This window comes from Lingula anatina, chromosome 3, assembly GCF_051362555.1.
Source record: "Lingula anatina isolate TDL-2025a chromosome 3, LinAna3.0, whole genome shotgun sequence".
NCBI lineage: Eukaryota > Metazoa > Brachiopoda > Lingulata > Lingulida > Lingulidae > Lingula > Lingula anatina.
Window position 1 is genome coordinate 14655886 of NC_141769.1, and position 23664 is coordinate 14679549.

A 23664-nucleotide genomic window follows, 5' to 3' on the forward strand; every position below is an offset into this window, starting at 1 on the left:
GACCAGAGGTTTATCTCTAGCATCATTCTTCCAGGAAACTCATTCGCTTTGCCGTAGCAGTCCAATGCTATCTACGACAAGCACCTGTTTTATCATCCCCAATCCAACACACATGTATATTCTAAAGCTATAGAATTCTCAACAAAGAAGATCCAAATTAATTAATTTCGCCATTGGTTATTCATGACTTGATGATCCCTGTTAAATATGGACGGGTTCACAAATAAACGGGTTGTATAATTATAAGACGACAGAAAATTTTTGCTACCACCGGGTACCGTGTTTATAAAAATTGCTAGTTATAAGTTGCCATAATATAGATTTATTGGACAGACGTCTTAAACAACGGGACATGTGGTCGCCAAGTGAACAGCAAATGGATTTTTGTCTAATGCAATCAAACTTGAACAAAGAGTCAGGTCTTCGTGTAGGACAGAATCATCAAAATCGCTTCCCGAATCTTCATTTAATTTAGCTATATTAGCTACTCGCTCGATCAAATATGGATGAATGAAGCCTTCTGTTTAACCGGAGTGTTAAAGGACTCTTATCCTTACTCACCCTCTGATATCTGGGGCCTCTTAAGAAGCATACAAAAATTAAGCATAGAAAATAATTTTGCAACAGACCTTTAGCGCACTCTGTGGTCAGAGAGTCCCCTGTACCCATACAGGCGGGTACAGTACTCTGAAAAGGTTGAGAACGGGTACCATATATGTCATACAGAGGCTTATTCAAAGGTGCTGTCATTTTGGATGATAAAAATATTAAAGCAAAGATGTTTTTAAAGTTTCATCTGTTTGGTAAATGGTAATGATAAAAAACTCTTTGTCACACAAAGAATTAAACTAAAATGGAAGACAAAAAATATAAATATAATAATAAAACATAGTCTGAGGAGCATCGTTCAGTACAAAATAAAAATACTGTGTTGAGTGTTTCGAGATAGGCTCCCCTCTCTGTGCTTTGATTTATATATATTTACAAACACGCAAATAATTACACACATTTGGCACATGCTTTCGGAATGTTTTCAGCAAAATAGACAGTAAAATGTACCACTTTTAGTACTTTAATGCTAACTCAAAGCATTTTAGTGCGTTATAACGAGCACGGTATTCCTTTTTTAAAGGCAAAAATACAGTATAAACGTGTGCTACACTGAAGAAACTAATATTTCGATTTGCACTGCATTATGCCATCCCCTATGCGTCAACAGATGTATGGTAATTAGCTTTACATAGTGTCGAGAGGAAGCAAAAGATAAGAAAAGGCACTGCAAATGCTCTCTGGGATTCGTTGTGATACACAGTGCATTTTCAAACGTGTTTTTTTTTTAAATTTTTTATCATTTTGTTTATTTATTTATTTTTGGAAACAGGGGCAGGGGAATTTTAGTGTGGGAAATTTTTTTAAGAACAAGAAGGACGACCCATTTATGTAATGTTTATAAATTAGTTTCTGATTTTTTTTACGTATTTATTTGAATACAGGTCTGGGGGACAGAAGCTCTTGTCATTTTTCGCTATGAAGAGCCTCCGCGCTTTGTCTCTAACACCTGTTTGTTGCTACTTGTCAAATGAAATAACTTTTTTTAAAGTTCTATATTTAATTTACAAAAAACTAAATGTTTCCTGTTCTATTTTTGACAAGAAATAAACCGTTCACTTTATTTCTAAGACAACTGATTGAATAGACACCAAAATAACAACGGAGAAGACTAACTGCTATTGATCAGAACTTGATTACATCGTGAAGTTATGATTGATCACTTATGGTGCCTGAATTAACCTTTCTTAAAGCTTATTATGAACCGATGACCAGTGGACACGTGCTGTCAGTAGGGCAGGCAAATATATCATTTCTCTGGTCAAAACACTGTCGGTAATTCTGCACTTGGAGGCTGGGTTTTCTTAGAAAGTTGTGGCCGGGTCTGAGATGTGCTGTTTGATGGGTTTTGTAGTACTATACTAGTGAGGTCGAAGCACATGTTTTGTATGCAACACCTTTAAAATGCACCAAAGCCTCCACGCACACGCACACACACACATGCACACGCACACCCTCGCGCACACACATACGCAGATCTAATCATCCTACACCATTCAATACAAAATTCAGGACTAATATTCAGTATTTGTGCCACAAATATCAATGAGAGAGGCGATTTATGTCTTTTGCAAATTTCAGAAACATAAATTCAGTTCCTGCAGTTTGTGTTTAATGGTGCGGGGGAATTTTTATCGGATATCAGACTCGTCCATATAAAAAATTCTGCCCTTCTTTCTACCGATTGTATATCCCTGCATAAAACCACAGACAATGTCAACGAATGGAATATAACAGACATGAAGTTATCCAGAGAACACAGACATGTTAAATCAATACATAAACACACGCTGCACACGGGATCCTATATGTAACTAGTGGCAGCTCATGACGCCGGCTGATTTTCAGTAAAATCCAGCATTTTGATGTTGTGGAATCAGACGTATGATTGTTCTGATCACTGATTATTATACAGCTTAAATAAGAAACTCTGTGCCCAGTTTAGAATCACCGTTTCTGAAAATGATTTTGTACCGGTAATGCCAAATAGGTAGCTTCAGCTACCAAGAATCACCAAAAGGTTATCTTTAGCCTGGCGTCTAAAATAATCGAATCGTCTTTGATAATTTGCTTCTCTTCCCTATCGAATTGACAAGAAGGGAATCGGCCGTAAGTCTCAAACGCAAAATGCCAAATCCACCTTTTTATCACTCCTCACATCAAATTCCAGTGTCATGCAACGTGCGTCTGTCCTCAGATTTGCGGAGACCCTTTTCGTTGTAGCGTCAGGCCTTCCTGTGCCCCACAGGACCCGCCAGTCATCGATTTTTGCCTACTGTTTCATCAGATAATGCACAAAAACATTCATCACGGGGAGCTGAGGTAATTAGTTTAAATTTACAATTCTAGAGCACCGTGTTCCACTGCGCATGTCTCGGGTCTGATGGAGTGCCTATGCTTTCTGCATTAACCATAGCAAGAACAGCAAGATGACGGCATTTATAAAAAAGAGAACAGCAGGGGGCCAAGGGGAGAGGAAACGAAGGCTCCATTGAATTGAGTGTGTTAGTGTGTTGGTAGTAGTGCTCTATTTATCAGTTATAACAAATACCGGGCAACAGGAGCAAAAGCGCAAGACAACTGAAAAGCAGCACTGGGAGAGTAGAGTGATTTTAAATATGCGATACTTTCTATTGCACTTTACTGGAAGACATCTGTTTCAGTCCCCTGACAAAGACATTTATTCACAATGTGTCTGTAGTCGGTGATTCTGCAATATAAAAAACGGCATCATGGAGACACCTGAGATAACGCTTTGGTTGATTCTGTGTGCTTTTACAAGGCTGTCGATCAACGGTCAAAGAGCCGAGGCATATGTCCCCGAGAACATTCCCATAGGTAGGTGTTTTTAATTGGAACCGCACGCAAACTTTAGGAATATTTTTACCTCTAATGTTTTATGTCCCTAGAGGCGTACAGAACCAGCTACCTTCACTGTTTTCTTTCCTTCATTTTGAAATGACAACCCTCTGTGTGATTCAATGTCAAACCTCTCTACCAGGCTGTCACTGCTGTTATCCTTTTTCACAATAGGTTTCTTTGTGTAAATATATTGCGACGAAGGGTGTCACTACGTCGTATAAAATATGAATCCCTGAAACCTATGTACATGTATTAGGTATATTGGTATTTTGAACTTACACATAGACCCTTGTGTTCAGTGTGTGGATTATTATTATTTCAATTTTACTAAATGTTCCCAACTTGGGATGCGTCACTGTCAACATTCTTATTCTAACTGAGACGATTGAGAGGACATTACTCATTTTAGGCAATATATTATGTAAATGGAAAAATCATATTAGAAGGCTTAAGTTTTACACTAATTATATCAATTGCTATATGATTGATATAGAAAAGAATGGATGAGGCGTGAGGGATTTTTGAAAAAAAATTACATTCACATACTCACTAGTTCCCTGGTTTTACAACTATTCCTCGTCATGTTAATTTATCTCTCTTTCTCTCTCTCTCTTTCCAAAAATGGCGGGACATCCCCTACGACTATTGCACGTATTGATTCTTGACAAGTAGATGCATGGTCTGGAACCACAGTGAATATGTAAATGCCAGAGTTGATTGGATTTACAACAACAGTTCACCCAACAATACAGTAAAAAGATAATAATCGTGTTCTCCACACGTGTATCGCTGAAATTCAGTATCGTAAACGGAAAAATATCTTTGGGGAATGCTTAGCAACACACCGACAAAACTTCAAATATCAGCGCGACATTCATTCAATCACATAACACTTTTCATAATTTCATATTTTCCACTTTTGTGTGTATAGTTAAATGTACATAAAATTAATTCATTTCATCTGTTTACTGTGAGTAGAGGGTATTCATAGAAAAATTGCCAGACATGGGTAACACGTTTAAGGTACAGTCATTATCTCGGAAACAGGTGCCATGTTTATTGATTCAGGAATAAGTTAAACATATTAACCAGACGACACCTGCTCCAATTAGTCCACAAGCAAGTACCCTATAAATGTATAAGGAAATTCGTTCAGACGTCAGTGGGTTTAAAGTACTGTGCATAGAATCGGAAGTAAGGCTCAATTTTTACTTCTTCGTCGCCTCTGAGAACGTTACGCCAAGGCGAACTATTTTAAGATGAATAATTTACAGCATTTCGAGAAAGCTTTTAAGAAAGGCATACTGCAAGCGTCAAAATGCCCATAAGTTTCAGCATTTTATTCCATCCGGTACACACAACAGGCGTAATCTCATGATTCGTCGGGAAGTCTTGATGCATGCCATTGATTTTCTATTAGAAGTCATTAAATAAGGTAAAGTGTAGAGCATATTCTCGAAATTTTTTATGGGTTTTCTGATATCTTCAGTACCAATAAAAATATATGAAACTACATGTAAAAGAAAAGGATTTTTTGGTAACGAGGTGCCATAATGATATGCCACGAAATAAACCTGGTTCCTTTAGAACATATGGATTTGCAAGGAAGAAAACACGCACCTCTTCGCCCATCAAATCAATGTCAATTCGCGCCCAATTATTCCTCACGAGAGACAAGAGAGGCAAATTGAACTCACAAATTCCACTAACAAATGGATGCCCACCCAGATGGATGCATCGAGGCGATTTAGTCGATTAACTCGACATTCACGCCAATCTGACATTGTATGACAGATTTATATTGTAAACACAGTGGAGGGAAGGCAGCCTTTTTTTCTTTTTTTCCAGTTCTGTATGTTTAGCATTAAAACTTATTGTAATGGAGTTATTCACCCACCACTGCTGGGTATTTATGCATTTATGAAGATTGTTTTATTATATGCACTCACCATATGCTTCAGAAAGTGATCTAGACTACATTGCCTCGAGCATTTTTCTGTCTCTTTTGATATTTCAGGATAGACTAATTGCAGCTTTTTATTAGCAAGAACGAAATGTTTGGTAGCTTTTGATGTATATATCCATATATATATTTTTTTTCATGCTAAAATCATATCTTTAACAGTTTAAGCAATGGCGAAACACCCAAGAACTGAACGCAGTCGCAAGAAAGCATTTTCAGAGCACGGCAGCAACGTGTATTGAAAAAAAAAAATAGATGAAGCTTTCAAGTTTTTTTTATTAAAAAGTAATATAAAAATTTAAGAAAATAGTTCTCTGGTCGTAAGGACTATGCGTACACCGAAAAAAAGTACGAAATTCAATCAACCGTCAAGAGAAACTCAAATCAAATTACTTCCGGGGTGATATAAAGACATGATGGCGCCATAATAGGTTTAGCAATGAACAAGGGACACGTGGTAGTTTCTCTAGTGAAAACAAACCAAAGCCATTAGCTGGTTTAAGGACCTGCCAAAGTGCAAAATGTACTGACCAAGTTCATAGCCAACCACGCAGACAATCGAAAAGTGCAAATCCCGTTTTTGTTTTAACTTAACGACTCTGGAATTGCCTGGTGTTGACGGACGCACAGTTAACCTGGACAGTGCTTAACTTAGTTAAAGGAAAGTTCTACAATTGACTTCTGGGATACATTCCTACAATCTCGTGTTTCTCGAAAACGTGATAGGGTCAGTGAAATTATGGCCAATGAAGCATCGTCTGGGTTGGGAGACATTTGGCGGTTTTCTGTTGAACTCCAATTATATCAGTTCAGCAGCCTTTGATTTCTCTAGGTATTCAACACAGCTGGGGTCTGGCCAGTTATTGGCTTGCGACCATACCAGAAAGGCTATAAAACTCATTAGGACCGGTGCCATTAGTCATATGATTTCACAACTATACTAAACCTGGAGGGTTTCCACTCACACGTACAATTGTGTAAAAAAAAAACAGGAACTCTAAACAGAATAGGGCAGAGCAGTTTTTTGTTTATTCATTAAGACTAAAATTGACTAAGATATGTGGTTATAAATGGTGTGTTTTGATGGCATACTTGCAGCGCCTATTTGAATAGTTCCTTTCATATATGCTGCATTTATGAAAATTAAATCAATATGCATGTTGAACAAGACGCAAAGTCAACGACCGCATGTCTGTTCCCTAATTGGAATAAGACCAGTAATCTATAGTGCCATTCCTATATTTCTACCAGACCGATTTTATATTTGATATTTTCTACCTAAATGTTAAACGGTCAATTCATTTTATACTGACAGTCATTGAAAACGCATCATTTATTTATCAAATAATATTTTGAGTTCCTTTGGCACATTAAGAAAATAACAGTTTTCGTGTGAAATATGTGAAATATGAAAAGGTGGTCAGCCCACTCTCTTATGACCAAACAAGTGCATTTGTACTCGTTTATATGGTTGGAATTAATTCTCGGTAAAAAAGTTCAAGAAAGTTTTCTGATGCGTTTTCATTGACTGTCAGTATACATGACGATTCAGCACCAATGGGTTGTACATGTGCTACGCGTCAGTAATTGGCAACTTAGGTCACAAAGAAAAAAACAAAAAATCAAAACGCATATGATATGATAATAATGATAATATTGGTAAAACAAAATTCAGAAAAGAATTCTAAAATTTGTCTTATTTCAGAGAACAACTACCGATTAACTTGGCCAAGCATTCACTGCACTAGAAGCATTCCCGCAACAAATTCAACCAAAGGAAAACCCCCTAGTGCATGTTCTGTTTTGTATTGATATTGACCTGGAGCCTCTGAATGTGATAGCATTTGTGGAACTTATTTAAAATTAAAGGGGCCATTTTGTATGCAATTGACGAATTTCCCTGAGAAGTCATATTTTAGCGACAATAGGAATAATATTAAAAAATATAGCGTTATGCCATTACATTCAAGTTGATTAATCATGGCAAATTTGGTTATTCTTACAATTATTATATATCGCATGAACATAATGCCATTTTCGCTCCGTAAAACCATTACTTGGAAGACGAAAAATCACTTAGATATTCTATTTAGTCACGTGTTGCCTAGCACAGTAGTTGCACCATTAAGTTGATCACGTCTCAAAAGACTCCTACAACTTCGTAAATGATAACCGAGTTTCAGGATTACATAGCATTTTGTCAACATTTACATAAGCAGATATCTATGGCGAATTTTTTTTACATTTCCCCATTTAATCATGACCCTCTCATATTTCAACTATACATTTACATTGTCTTTGAGGCTGTTATTTACATGTTAAATGTTAGAGAAATTTTCAGTATTTAACCTTATCTATTTAGTTTTCAATCAAATCATTTAGATTTTTTGTGATTTTCATTTAGAAACTTAAATAAACAGCTATCTTGTTTAATTAACAGGAGCAATACTGGGCAAGGAATCGCGGCAGGTAGAAACAGCCGTGCGTTACAAGATAAAGCAATTCAATGGAAAAAAGGGGAGCGACTACCTCGGTTTTAAAGTGGAAGCCTCTCTACACTCTGATGTGAACGTTGATAATCCTAATGAATTCATTGGCTCAAGTAAGTGGAATATTTTACTAACCACACCATTTATCTTAAGGCATAGGTGTCGATTAAGTGGCGTGATATACCCCATTCAAGCAGAGTTTGATCACATTTTTACTCTTTTTACTTATTGTATCTTTATATTTTTATAGCAATATGTGTACTGCCTGATAGCTATTTGCACAGAAGACATACTGAAATGAGAATGGTAATTAGTGTGCGTGGTTCTTCGGGGAGTATATTGTATTATTGCTATGGATTTACTCGTAATGTTGGCCGAAAGACCACGTGCACGAGCTGCACTAATGCATAATGAAGACTTCTTAGATCAATTTAAGATAACTTGTTGAAAAGTGTGGGACTACCAACATGACTGATATCCCAGAGTGAAATGGCTTCAAACATCTCACCAACCATGATAGCAAAATCCTGCACGTTGGTAGACAGTATAAAAACTACAGTTTCTATGCCCGATACCTATATTCCCGTCAAATCAATAGCGAAGGACCTTTATAGAAGTTAGGCTTTCTCGCACAAAATAGGCAGTCGAATAGTTGCATTATTGTTAAAAAAGATGAACTGAAGAAGGGTCAGATCAAAAAATAGTAGGCCTATAGGCTATACATTTTGGTCAGGCCAGTGTCTCACATTTCTTTTGAAAAATATTTGCATAGCTATTTAATATCACTTTTAAGTACTGTTAATTTATTTTCATATTGGATACTAGGCCTACTATAGTGTAAGATCAGGGAATATAATGAGGCAGATCAAATATATGTTAATATTAGGTAAAATGTTTGCGTGATTAACGTGACTCACTTCCCTGGGCTATGACTCAGAAAGATGTCCCCACAAAAGAATTCCGGAACGTGTCCACGCTGGGTTTTCTGTCAGTGCTGACTTGATTAGTAAAAATTGCCAACTAAGGCCATGGTTCGTTAAAGGGCTGCCTGTTAACATGTTTCATTAATTCCATCTAATTCTGAGTATAACGAGGTGAGCAAGGGTTTCGTTAAAAATTACAGAATGAGGACACAATTCAATGGGAATCATTAACCAGCCTGTGTAGTTGTTTAATGGGTTTTATCTTTGACTTAATTCAAAACCAAATGGCATCTAAATATACATTTTAACCTCGGTCGGATCGTTAAATAGGGTCTTATTATCCATTGGCAACAATTGCTTATATCTGTCATGCCCTTTCCATTGTAAAGTAGTGTATTCCCTGTGGCTTTTCACAAATGTATGATCTATAGAGTTGCCATTTTCAGTGGTAGTCAAAATCAATTTGTTTTATTAATTCAGATACCATCAAACATTTTTCATCGTAAATCGTCCTTAGTGCAGTTTGGTTGGTAGATATATGTGCAATATATAAGATCGACTAAGTGTATTTAAGCGTCAATTGGATTTTACCGTGCAATGCTGATAAAGTAAGAAACACTTTGATTGAAACTCAAGATAATATAAAAAATAAGCAAACGGTTTGTACAACGAAGCAAACTAAAATTACGCCAACACCCTAGATAAGCAAACTAAAATTACGCCAACGCCCTAAATGTACAACCTCATACAATTGAAAATTATTTAGATAATTATTTACTGCTCCTTAGATGTCATTTCGTAACATTGTCGGCAAGATAGGTGTAAGAATATATCCATAAATTTGGTTTTCATTGTTGCGATGGCCGTCAGATGTCCATTCAAGATGAACTATTTTAGTTTTGATCATATTGATAGATATCAATATATGTATATTAACTGACAACTTTTTAAAATAGTATGTGAGTAATGTCTGTTCATTTTCAGTCCATCTGGATCCTAGTGACAGGTGTCACGCTGTCTTGGTGGAAGCAAGGTTAAAGGGATAATAACTCTTCGTTTTGGCCAAAAAATGAATTTTCCTGGAGTAAACAACAAATTTTCCATACTTACCAATGGTTAATGAATCCAATTTTACATTCAAAGTTAGTCCCTGTTTTTTTTCTAAAAAAGTTTGTTTTTTTGTTTAAATCTCTTAAGAGATTTTAACAGAGTATAGCCATCAATGGAGGTCACGTGGTCTAAAGACAAGCTCAGATATCAGAATAATTGCTATAACTGCCGTTTTTGTGGTAAAACAGAATGTATTATATTTCTATGAGTTATTCACAATGTTTTTATTGTGAAATATAGATCTCATACGAAGAGTTAGTATCCCTTTAATGTCAACCGTTACTTTGTACTTACAATTTAAACAAAGTTTTAGCGAGCTCAAGTTAGTCACCTACTCAAAACATCTTTTGAAAAATACTGGTGCGACTTTTTTGTGGACAAAGTTTCAAAAGAAGTGGCGTATAATCGGTATTATCCCTTCTTTTATATTTATAATTGAAAAGTATGGAGCTTTTAACAGCAGCATGGACTGCACAAAATATACATTCACCTACACAGACGTGAGTTAATATTCTCTAGTTGGAAAACTTTATACGTAATTGGTAAAACTTTGTTCGCTTCACAATAGTAAAGCAACGTTAAGTGCAGCGAGTGCTAAGGTGCAAGTAGATATGGCAAGCGGTGAAATCAAAGCGCCAACTTTTGTTCGATCTCGTGGGGCCAAATGAGGTATTTATGGGTACAAATACCTTCCATAAATACCCCGTTGACGTTATTCAATATTAGATTACAGTTAAGTGCTTGTTGCAATGCCCATGTGTACTTGTATGCTCGCGAGCACGCAGGTGTGAGAGCGATAGGAGAGTTTGCGATGTGTTAACGACACACTATTTATAATTTGTGACCCCCTACTGATGCTGACAGAACCTAAGCACAAGCACTAATTAAGCTATTGGACATCTTTACATCTCTCCACAAAGACCTTGAGTACGGGATTCATTTTGGATTTTGAGTCTTTGAGTAATCTTCAGCACAAAAGCATAGCAACTTAAAACGAGTCTTTTAAGTAGTTAAGGCTCTTAGTTTGTTTGTGTGTATGTTCTTGTACTAGGAGCAAAACCGGTGTTGCATTCTTTTGTACGTTAAATAGATGGGACCTACTCTTCCTGTTACATAATACATAATACTGTATCAAATCAATTTACATATCTAAAGATATTAACCAAATAATAATAAATAATAATAATAATAACAATAATGATAATAATAATAATAATAAGCATTATTATCATTGTTTCTAATAACGGGTGCTTTTCTACAACGTAAAATTAATAAGAAAAATAGGGCCTAATATGGTCAGCTGGTAATATAGATGTACATGTCCTTCACGCAGTGATATCATTGTGATATAATAACCACGCGTTGTCTTTATACTGTACTTTAGATTTTTCTATTACTGATTTCAGTGTGTGACCAAATGAACAAAGGTATCTTCGCCTTCATAGGAAGCAGCCATCTTCCTGCTGCAGCTTCGGCATTCGATTTCGCAGAAAAGTTCCACATGCCTTATTTTACTACGAGCCGAGGGGGAGTGACGTCATTACGTAAACATTTCTATTCCCTACACATGCTGCCTGACCACCTTGACGCTATTATAGACGTTATGTTACATTATAAGTGGACAGATTATATCTACTATATATTTGACGACGAGGATGGTAAGTGAATTAGATTTACGTCTCCTGTCATACCTATAATATATCCTACTGGCAGCTAAAAAATAATGCAATTTACAATATAACCGCAGAATCCGCATATCTCGCCGTCGACACTTTGGGACCGGAAAATTCGTTTGAGGTAAACGAAGATTCAAAGATAATGTTCACAAGTTCCAGCTGATAAGTACCAAAAACGTTTTATTTACTTAAGCGATAATTCGAGTTATTTATGAGGAGACGAGTTGCCCGTTACATTACACGTATGGTTTGAGTCGCTCGTTAAAGGAAATAATTGGTTTGCTCATCTCATTGCAAGATGGCATAAAAATTACTTATACATTTGAATTCAGGTTTCGGTAGGTTGTCCTACATATATAAAAGACTGGAGGAACTGGGGCAACAGATACCAATTGCAGGAGCTAAACTGAACGACACTAACAATGCGTACGCAGAGCTTAGAATGCTGGATAATCTTCCTCAACGATTCGCCAATAAAAAGATCATTCTTGATATGTCAAGTCACAGTGTATTGAAGAAAGTCTTAGAACAGGTATGTTTAGTGGTAGTGCTTCTTCGCTCATTGTTCAAGAACGCTAACTGTGTATTATTCCGCCGGTGCACCGACCATTTTACCCACACGCAAAAAGATCCATATTCATTTGACATACATGTTTATGTGGCACCAGTAGGTAGACTATGCAGTTGTTAACCGTATCATAGACTTTTTAGGAGAGCTTTACATGAATGCATTAGCAAGGATCCTGTGGATTTGAGGCTGCTGTATTGAGCGAAATGTAATTAACCCAACAGTCATGTCTCATTAGGCAGAAGCATGTAATAGAGCCGGTGCGGCAATGTCCCGTAACATGCTGCCGAGCAGACTTCTTGGATAAAACATTGATCTCGAATACGACGCAGTCAGTTGAGGCCAGCCTGTGTCGGAGTACTGGCCTACTTTATCTCTTTCGCCCAGAAGAGTATAAAATGTTGGTTGTAGAGACAACTCTCTAGAAGTCTCTTTATCAGGGTGTTTTTTAGCCTCTATAAAAAGTGAATATAAAAAATAGGTAATTCTTATCAATTAAACCGTTTCTGTAACTAAAAACTACTCAAAAATCCCATTACTCCCTACTTCTACTGTCACACACAAACACATATGCACATGCACACACACACACACACACACACACACAGAGAGAGAGAGAGGGAAAGCGAGCTACCGACTGTGATATTTGTGGAAGGTGGAAAATACAAAGTCACTATATTGTTGAATACTTTAATATTATTAAACATCAATCGGTCAAATGTATTCCAATTAGGCTCAAATTTAACACTTACACATCTTGGACTTCTTTCAATATTTCAGATATCTATTGTTGGTATGAACAAACATGGCTACCACTACATTCTTGGTACACTGGTAAGTCTATTTACTGAAATATTAATTCAGTTCATGAAATGTATCTCATTTTACATATTGTGTAAATAAAATACGTGTATCAAAACAATGTGACGGTCAGGTAGTTTTGAAATTCACCCCAAAGCGTCAATAAATTGATCATACAAGGAAATGTCATTTTTCTAATTGAAGCCGTTTATAAATTGAACCGAGACACTTCGTCAAAATGATGCCTCAGGAAGACGTAGCTAACCAATAACCTATCTGCATTCTATCAGTCATCTTTTGACAAATAAGTTATTGGATTATCTTTCGTCCGTCTTACCGTCATAACTTCAAATGTATTCTCATGGGTCATAGCTCCTAATAGAAGTCTTTATCATTTATTGTCTCATGCACAGGCCATAGAGGAATTAAACCTGACTCAGTTTCGGCATGGCGGAGTGAACATCACTGGGTTCAGTTTACTGAACTATACTTATTATGAGCTGGATAAGTTTATCGAAGACTGGGCTAAGCCTCCCCCGGAAGGGACTGGGATGAAAACAATAGAGGTATACTTTTCCCGTCACTAAGCTTTATTTAAACCACGGCTAGCACGTAGAACAAAAGACTCGGCCGTGCTGTATTCGACATACAAGCACGTCATGTACGAGTGCGTTCCACGGTCTGTTGCACTACTAGTGTAGTAGCCAATCAGAGGCCGTGGTTTAAGCCAGATACAACACTCGTCGCCGAGCTGTACGTGAAAATTACTCGTGTATTGTCTCGCCTGCGGCTCGCCAATACACTCGTAATATTTCACGTACAGCTCGGCGACTCGTATTGTATCTATCACGTATTTCAATTCAATAACAGTGGAATCGCCGACTCGATTATCATGATCGGCACAGCTGTTTGCATGACTACTTTCTACAAAACAAGTTATAGTTGTTGATATGAAGTGCGAAGAATTAGTTAAATGGACAGAATGGCTTTTCTAATGGGTCCAAATATAATTTCTATATAATATAATTTCTACAGAGAAGGGAATAATCATTGCATACCATATTTCAGCTTACGTCTGCCTTGTTCGTGGACTCCATCTCTGTGATAACGAAGTCGTTGAACACTATGATGATCAACAAGAAAGATGTGTTTTCCAACATATTTAGAGATGGAGCGCTCTACAACAATGGGACAAGGGGTATCAAGTGCTTTTCGAGGTATCAGCCTACCCCTTGGATTCACGGACCCGGAATAATAGAAGCAATAAAAACGGTAGATATGAATTAACAGGCCAGCAGTTACTCTAATTAAATAAGACCAATCTTTTGAATATCAAAGAACAACTTTTGACTTAATTTGTGAAACCGGTGTAACGAAACTGAGGGTCCGTGTAACAGAAAGTCCACCCTCCAAGTAGTTATAATGGTTAGGGTTAGCCTGAACTATTTGGGTAAAAATTTAGGGCGAGGTTAGCCTGTGCAAATGAATGGGAATTGGACTCTCTTATGGGGGACTCTCTGTCACGTTACACCGGTCCTGCCTTGGGTATCACTTTTGAATTTGGGAAAGTCAGAAAAAAGTTGCTTTCAGACATCGCATTGTTGTTGTAAAACGTAATGCGCCGTTTATTTACTTAAAAGCTTCACATAAGCAGAATATACGCTGTTTATGCCATACTTTATTTCGTTTTCATCTCTGTATGTATACAAATGCTGCACAAAAATTATATTTTTTAATTATTCAGCCGCGGGTTGCGGGGCTCTCGGGTGAAATAGTATTTGACGCTTATGGAAAGAGGATAAACTATAGTATGGACGTTCTAGAAGTGTCCTTAGATTCTGGCCCAATTAAGGTACTGTAGTTTTTCTGCTCCAAGGTCGTGTTTCTAACAGGGCTTGGTAGATCTTACTTAGTGCAACCCATCCCAGTAGACTTGTCTATATACGGCTAGTTTACCGTAATGTGGAGCATGATATCTATTCTATGTGTTTACCACTTATTGTTATTTTCTTGGAGGTGATAGCTAACGAAGGTCGGTTGGGGTGTTAAAGACACTCCGTTTTAGACGGCCATCTGAGATGGCTAGTGCCAATAAGATGTGTAAGAATACTGGAAATAAGAGGTTTAAGAATACTGTATAAATAATAACTACAAAAAGAAGTATGAATGTTCAAGTCATGAATGAAGAATTAGAATATTACACTACAAGTTATCTCGATTCGTTTGTTTTGTGATGAACTTATATAAACTCAGAAAATGTATACTTTACATGAATTCTGAATATTTCATATCGTTCAGTTTGTAGTGAGCACGGGTTTAGGTATTATATATTTCTTTTAGATTGGGGATTGGTCAAAGGAGAATGGCTTCCTAACGAACAAACTTGGCGAAGGGTTGGAAGACAAGAAACCAAATGTCACGGCTACGAGGACCATACAAATTATTACCACTGTATTGGTATGTAGAGCTTTACTGAATGTTCAGACGCAGTTATATAAGTTCAATTTCTGATTTCTGACTGCTGCTGACACGTAAGGATCAAGATGAAGAGGTTCATATTTTGAATCGACACGCCTAATGAATTTCAGCACAGAGCGCTTAATCATGAGTATTGTGTCGTCACACTTGCAGCCACCATACACATTCAGCAATACTCTTTGTCATTTGTAACATCATCAACATACCTGTCATTGTGTGTAACATAAAGGTTACACACAAATCTAGAAGCAGAATCTAATTTAGTTACTTTAATTACTGTGTGTGTGATATGTTAATAATTTGCACAATCCATGATCACACTAGGCAGCGCCTTACGTCATGATGCGGAAGCCAGAACCAGGGCAGATTCTAACCGGCGTAGACCGCTACGAAGGCTACTGTGTGGAGTTAGCCAAGCTGCTTTCGGAGGTCGTACCGTTTAATTACACGATTAAGATCGTGGAAGATGGTCAATATGGCACTTTGGATAGCAATGGTCGTTGGGACGGTATGGTGGGGGAGTTGACACGACAAGTAGGTTAAACGGAAATTCTGTAAACACACCGCATTGATACAATGTATCACGTGATTACAACGTTCGGTATAGCCACCTGATGCCAAGATGTGCATTTCCATGCCCACTGATCATATAGTTATAGCTTGCTCCTCCCAAATTCTGTTTTTTTTTCGAAGGCACGTTAGTGCAAGTTAAATTCTTTACTTAAAAATCCTTTGCCACTCGTACATTGCGAGACGGCGATATATGAAGAAACAATTTTTTCAAAATGTCTAAAATTACTTTACTTTCATAACTGTGATATTATGCCGTTTCTGCAGCTAGTAAATGGTTTGTCTTTATTTAAACGATTAACATGAGCTACGTACTGTGGGAATCCCAATTTATTTATCTTTTAGACGGCCGACATGGCCATTGCTCCACTGACTATCAAATCTATGCGTGAACGGGTGGTAGACTTCTCCAAACCGTTTATGAGGACCGGCATCAGTGTCATGATTAAGAAACCAGAAAAACAAAAACCAGGGGTATTTTCCTTCATGGATCCATTAGACAGAGAGATTTGGATGAGTATCACTTTTGCTTTCGTTGGAGTTAGTATTGTGATGTTTCTTGTCAGTCGGATCAGCCCATACGAGTGGAATATCGTGAAGAACAACGGAGACGGTATGAAACTGAAAAACGCTTTCACTTTGAAAAACAGCATGTGGTTCTCCTTTGGAGCATTGATGCAGCAAGGAACAGACGATTGTCCAAGGTAAATGAAAGCGATAACACAGAAAAACACTTTTGTCTCTTGAAATTGTTCTGTCGTTCATGTGGTAATTGTCTATTAAAACAGTGTTGACGATTCAAGTTGCGTGCAAACGCAACGCAAAATGCACGTAAAATAAAATAGGTAATTATTTGCTTGACGTTGCACTCGTAACTATAAAACAAAATTTATTTAATTGAAGTGCAATAAGAAAGTTTTTATCCATATTTAAAATATATGTATCATATCACTCGAATCGATATCTGTGGTTTGCTTATATCCTTAGCCTGTACGTATGTATTACAATTTGGTTCAATTGCCTTTGGTGTGATTCATCGGGTCTTGCCATCGGGTACACCTAGAATGCACTACATGAATAGAGTTTCATATTGAGGCCATTGCAACCATATATGCCATACAAACTATATAAAAAGAATGAAGGAATAACTTAATTCATTGGTTAGCAGAAACTATAAATATGAATTATCATAACCATATATTTACACATTACCATTTAAGTTCAGTGTCTGGTCGGCTCGTCGGCAGCGCTTGGTGGTTTTTCACGCTCATCATAATTTCATCATATACTGCGAACTTGGCGGCATTTCTCACCATAGAGAGCATGGTACCGCCGGTGAATTCTGCAGAAGAGTTAGCCAACCAAGTTGATATTAAATATGGCACTATGGAGAAAGGATCGACATATGACTTTTTTAAAGTATGCCAATGATTATCACCCTTTTTATAGAAATATCCACACGGTTAAAGTGCCTGGAGTAATTATTTCATATATCTGCTTATAGCATTTTAAATTGATAACGTTAAAGAGATGCTTAATCGTACTAGAAATATGTGTAACCATGGGGTTTTGAACCTTTTTCAACGTTTTGAACGTATTTTTTTGCAATTATGATAGGACAAATTTATTTCCGCTTTTTAAAATTAAAAAAAAAATTATATTTATTAATATATCAACATTCCAGAGTTCGAAAATGGAAACTTATAAAAAGATGTTCAAGTTCATGTCGTCACAAGACCCAAAGGACGTATTTGTGAGAGACAACGAAGAGGGCGTGAAAAAAGTTCAAAATTCAAAAGGAAAATACGCGTATTTAGTTGAGTCTACAACCAACGAATACCATAATCAGAGGAAGCCCTGTGATACCATGAAAGTTGGAGCAAATCTGGACTCCAAAGGATACGGCGTTGCTACGTATCAGGGGCACCCCCTCAGGTAAACTGCCCTCACGTGTGTTAATACCAATGTTTGGCATTATATCGTTTTCATTTAACCATCTGAATGTCCGTTTAAACAGAACTCAGTTCAGTTATCAGAACCTCAGATTCCTCAAAATATGGGGCCATTGCATTGAGCCTGGGTATTTATTTTCATTGTTGTGCAAATGTTGTGAAAGCATTCATTGTAATATGTGGATACGGTTTATAGATTTGTTCCCATAATGTATATATAATGTAGGCAGATGCATTTACATGTTGAATGGCTTCAAAAGCTAGGCATTATTACCAACATCACTTCTCCTTACTAGGGATGCTGTCAATCTTGCAATTTTGAAAATGCACGAAGATGGCACATTGACAAAATTAAAACAGAAATGGTGGTACGACAAAGGAGAGTGCGGATCCAGCTCGGTAAGAACACGCTGTATTAAGAACCATGGTGCGTAACTGCTCAATGAATCCAACTGAGAGTGTGATTAGTTGATGATAAGTGGGATTCTGCTTCCATTTCTGTTCATTTCTATTCCATTTCTATTTCGACTCTTGTGTATCCATATATATATATATATATATATATATATATATATATGTATATATATATATATATATATATATATATATATATTATCTTCCAAAGTAACCAATTTTGGAAAGGGTGCGTTATAAAGGATCGGAAGTTCTTAATAGCAGCTTTATATATATATATATATATATATATATATATATGTATATATATATATATATATATATATATATATATATATATATATATATATATATATATAAAGCTGCTATTAAGAACTTCCGATCCTTTATAACGCACCCTTTCCAAAATTGGTTACTTTGGAAGATTGTCTTAAAAATATCTGATATCAGAAGATGGCTAGATGGGTTACATGGGGGATTCTTTAAAATATTTACTTCGCTAATGGTGTCTATGTCCCATGAAATATTTTTACGCTTGAACCAAACAACAGAAGTCTCTGAAAGCAGTATACTTTGTGCACGATTACAGAAACAACGCATTCACAGCGCAATTATAAGAAATTCCCAACATGATGAGTGCATCTTTAAAATCAAATTTAAGAAATTTAAGAAAGCGACAAATGGAATTCTATCTGTGCTAATCCGATTGTCAAATATGCCCCGTGTGCTACAATTTTCCTGTACAACAGATCCCCAAAGGATTGAGTGCATAAAACGGTAGGCAACATTTCACTCTCGTAGATTTTACACGCTGAGTGTAAATGGTAGATCATATTGTTAACTGCTAAATTTACAAGGTAAGTCATAGCTGCTATGACTTACCTTGCAAATATATGATTATATAAATATATGAATATATAAAATTAGTCTTTTTTTTAATTAACTAACACCACAGAAAAATTTCCGATTGTGTCACTTCAAAATGTACTTTATTTTTTGTCTTTTTCATACTTAAGGATTCGAAAACAAACGAACTTACACTGAGTAATGTAGCTGGAATCTTCTACATCTTGATCGGCGGACTTGCCCTTGCCATGCTTGTCTCACTGTGTGAATTTCTGTATAACTCGCGGCAAGATTCCATTATGTACAAGGTAATATTGACGCACCCTAACCGGTGGTAAGACCTATAGACAAATAAACAATTGACTGCTAAGTTCAAGTACTGACGCACGCTGACATTGGGACATCACTGTGCATTTTAAAAACGCATTTCTTACAGTACGCTCGCTCTCTAAAATTACGTTTCCGACCAACCAAATGCCAACATCGACTTCTTCCACTTCTCAGTAACTACAAATGTATATTTATAAAAAAAGAACATATCTATTTCCATGTATTGTCAAAATTTAAACATTTCATACAATATTGCACAATTAATGCTGTTTTGTTTCAGAAATCCTTCAAAGACACTGCCAGAACTCAGGCTCGGCTGTCTATATCTGGGCGGTGTGGCATGGGTGGGAAAGACCGCTCTAGCTTTGACAACTCGTCCGCATATGGAGTGCCGGTGAGTTAGGGCTGGTTCTTTTTATTTTGGTAGTGAAGTGTACAGTGGAGATTTTTGTAATATGTTATATTGTATATGTAAAATGCCATTTCAGTGTATTAGTAATCTCCCACTGTCAGTGACAAAGCAATTGAACGTTACTAAATAGTAGTTTTATTTCGATATTTTTGTTTATTTATTTTAGATTTTTTTCATAAAAAACGTTCATGTAAAGTACGAGTATATCTTTCGCTTATGGTTTACATTTATTAGCATCCTTTGATAATACTGTTATTTCTAAATTACAGTACGCGTATACTGCTCCAAATGGCATGATAACATTTAGAGGCTACGATGAAAAAACAGATACCGAAGTTTGAGTGGATATATCCTGACATCTTTGGTGGATATGTCCTGGCGTCTGTGGTGGATATGTCCTGGCGTCTGTGGTGGATATATCCGCGTGCTCATAGCTTTGATGGCTAGGGCCAGGCTTTTATAAACATAAATCTCTTGTTTCCTCGAGTAATCCTTACGAGTACAATCACAGGATTTATACTAAACACGGTATCAATTGCTGCCGCCATTCGAACTCGATCACCCCAGGTATAAAACAATGTTAGGAATACCTGTCGGTCCAAAATGTTTCTCACAGTCCTCGGATTCCAATTCAGTCGTCTTGAGATAACTCGTAAAATCTCTTGTTAAGTTGCACGTGACTTCCACATGATTGGTGACATTATCAAGATGTAACAGTGTGCCCATGAGCAAAGAAATGTTTTTGCACACTGAGCATGACTCAACCAATAGAATGAAGTTTGAAAGTATGAAAATGTGAGTCTACAGACGAAGAGGCAGCAAGAGTTGGAATCAGACTTTTGTGTAGGTAGAATGACATACACATTTAGAAGCGCCACAAACATCAAGTAGTGATATAAAAACTAATATGCCTTTCTACTAGTTGTTGTTTTCGTCTGAGGTATCAAGTTATATGTTGTTCAGAAGGCACGATCACACACAACTTGCATGTGTATTGAAATCGTGCTGTAGAACTTTTTGCCCGTTTTGTCCAAAAACGTAAATAAAAGTTTTAACGCATGATTTTTAGTGTAGGTTGGAAGTGAGCAGTAGGGTCTATACAGTTTCTGAAATCTGACTTAAATGCAAAAAAATATTTCGTTTCTACGAAAGAACAAAATCGTGCTAGATTAAGTTTAAGAATAGTCCATTGCAGCAAAGTAATACAGGAGGCTCCAAAAAGATGTAACACGATATTTTATTAACAATATCATTTCCCGGCACTGAAAGGAAACGTCGAGCGTACATGAACACTATGATTTATTAGCAGGATGAAGCAACACCGCATTGCTCTTATGCTTCCCTTCAATTCCTTCTTTGTTACTTTCCTGAAGACAGGTTCCAGTCGCACGTGTCACCCTAGGTCTGCACGTTTTCCAGACCTTTCGCCTTTGGGTTATTTTTTGTGGGGATGCCTAAAGGACATTGTCTGTGTCAACAATCCCCATACTATATTGAAGTATAACATTCGAACGGAGATCAGGACAATATCCCTGTGACATGTTGAACATTGTGATTACAGACTTGTCACAGTAATTCAGCACCATGAAGCTTGGATCGAGCCCATAACAAGCTTTTTAGCTTAGCTCGCAAAATGGTGGTATAACAGGAAAAATTCCCACTAATCAAAACTTACAAGTCTGAAAGACAGGTCTATGAAAAACGTTTGTAAAGCTTTCCTTTCAATAGAAAATACTACTTTTATCAAAAAATGGGCACGTCTTTTTTGACCACTCATATATCAGAATTGAAGTTAATTTATTTTTAGTGATTAACGCTCTTGTTTTTCGGTTTTGTACCCATTAATGATATTATATTTGTTTATGATATAATAATCCTTTATCTAGCAATATATTGTATTTATAGCATCGTCACTTAGTTAACTTGTAAATATACTTGGCAACGTGTTGTCCAGTCAATTTAATTATCAATCATTCTTTATTAAATTGCATAAACTAAGTATTGTGTGTGTATTGGCATGCATAGGTCAAGGAACACATACAAGCCTTTCCTGTCTCTTGCATAGGGCGACCTCAGTCGGTAATTTTCATAACTACAAAAATGTTTGATCTGTGTAATCAGATTGCACAAATATTGTCACACTGTATCACACATTCACTTAAATTGAAAGGTTTAAGATTTAAACTTTAAGATTTAAGTTTTAGTCCGTACAACGTTACTTGAAGTTAAGTGCCACTTTAGCCAAAGCAGTTCTTAGCTTTAAGATACTTTTGAATTGTGTTTTAGATTCAAGTAATTCAATGACCTCCTGGTTAACGGAAATGCATCTTCTGTGTTTTACGTTGGGCAACTGTTGTAAGTGTTCCACATTATATGGATGGAGTATAATAAGTCAGTTAATCTTCACCTTTTTTTGATGGCGACACTTCAAGAAGAACAAAGGTCGATACATTTTGTTACATATACATAGTATTTCTTGTATGCAATGGCACTTTAAGAAGCAGTTGGTCGAATAGATTTTAACATAGTATAACATTTGTACGTCTTGTTTCCTATTAACCACGTCAATTCCGTTTCTGAATTAGATATTTGGATATTATTTATGTAAATGTATGTTTCGGGTTATGTAAATTGGGCGCATGTGTATTATTGTCTTTTTTATATTGAATAAAGCTAACTACAAGGATGTTACGAAATGTCACATGGCGCTGATAATATCATGTTTGCTAAAGAGTTTCCTTTATTTTACCGTTTTGCTGATTTATTTTAAAAGTATGCACGTTTTAATCTATTTAATACAATAACCTTTCCTTTTTACAGATTCTAGTTTTTGTTTAACATCCTAAGACATACATCAATGATTGGTCGAAATGGTCCGGCTTTTTAGTTACGTATGACTTAAACAGTGGCTTTTTTGTCGTTTGTGAGAAATTTGGAGTTTATTACGATATAATTATTTGACCCCATGTGAACAATGCTTAATAATAACAGCGTACAGTAAAACACGGATTTGTTGTCTGTTGTTATATAAAGCAGATAGCACGTAAGTTATTGATAAATTCAATTGCAAAGTTGTTATAAGTTTTCGGGGTTAACATTTTTATTCATTTAATGTTTTAATTAATAAATGCTTTAAACGATAAAGAGATATTAATCAATGAATAAACATTTTTGAACCTAGGTTCACATACATGTACTATTGAATTCAAACAATCTTAACGTCAGTTAAAAAAAACATAAGTGTGCTCCTGAAAGAAGAGAGATGCCATAAATGCTCTCTTCAGATGTATTTGCCAAGTATATAACATAATATAAAGAACGTTTTAAACTTTTGTCGGTATTCGTATAATGGTACTCACTTCTCTCCACAAAACACCGCCATTTTGCCTTTTAGTGGTACAGTATGGGTTAAATACGTGAGCTTATACGATCGATATACTGCTTTTACCATAGACAGTAATGGACTGTTTGGTTAAAATAGCATTTTTTCATAAAGATGGAATAACGGCTACTGGTGTCTCAAGGTTGTGACTTCTATAATAAAGAAACATATCTCGACTTGAGACTTACGTACACCATAGTATATGTGGGTGTCATTTTAAAATAACCATTTGCTTAATAGAGGAATATTGATAATCATTTCTTTAAGAACATGCAAGGG

At 36.4% G+C, this 23664-nt stretch overlaps 1 protein-coding gene across 1 annotated transcript; it reads left to right on the forward strand.

The window, feature by feature from the left end:
• Positions 1–2192: 2192 nt before the first annotated feature.
• LOC106160195 (glutamate receptor 4) lies at positions 2193–22704 on the forward strand. Its single transcript, XM_013536730.2, has 17 exons — positions 2193–3447; positions 7875–8036; positions 11363–11614; positions 11965–12164; positions 12981–13034; positions 13415–13567; positions 14070–14273; positions 14746–14853; positions 15342–15458; positions 15804–16013; positions 16395–16753; positions 17270–17468; positions 17734–17984; positions 18298–18400; positions 19432–19569; positions 19872–19985; positions 20273–22704. Exons 1-17 carry the CDS (start codon positions 3342–3344, stop codon positions 20342–20344), a joined length of 2802 nt encoding a protein of 933 aa, XP_013392184.1. The 5' UTR covers positions 2193–3341; the 3' UTR covers positions 20345–22704.
• The last annotated feature ends 960 nt before the right edge of the window (positions 22705–23664 follow it).

What these genes read in the sequence shown, in the direction of transcription:
- LOC106160195 (XM_013536730.2), top strand. Translation starts at nt 3,342, where the DNA reads ATGGAGACACCTGAGATAACGCTTTGGTTGATTCTGTGTGCTTTTACA. An exon ending in TGAAGAAAGTCTTAGAACAG is followed by an intron (nt 12,165 to 12,980) that starts GTATGTTTAGTG and finishes TCAATATTTCAG; the next exon opens with ATATCTATTGTTGGTATGAA. An exon ending in GAGAGTGCGGATCCAGCTCG is followed by an intron (nt 18,401 to 19,431) that starts GTAAGAACACGC and finishes TTCATACTTAAG; the next exon opens with GATTCGAAAACAAACGAACT.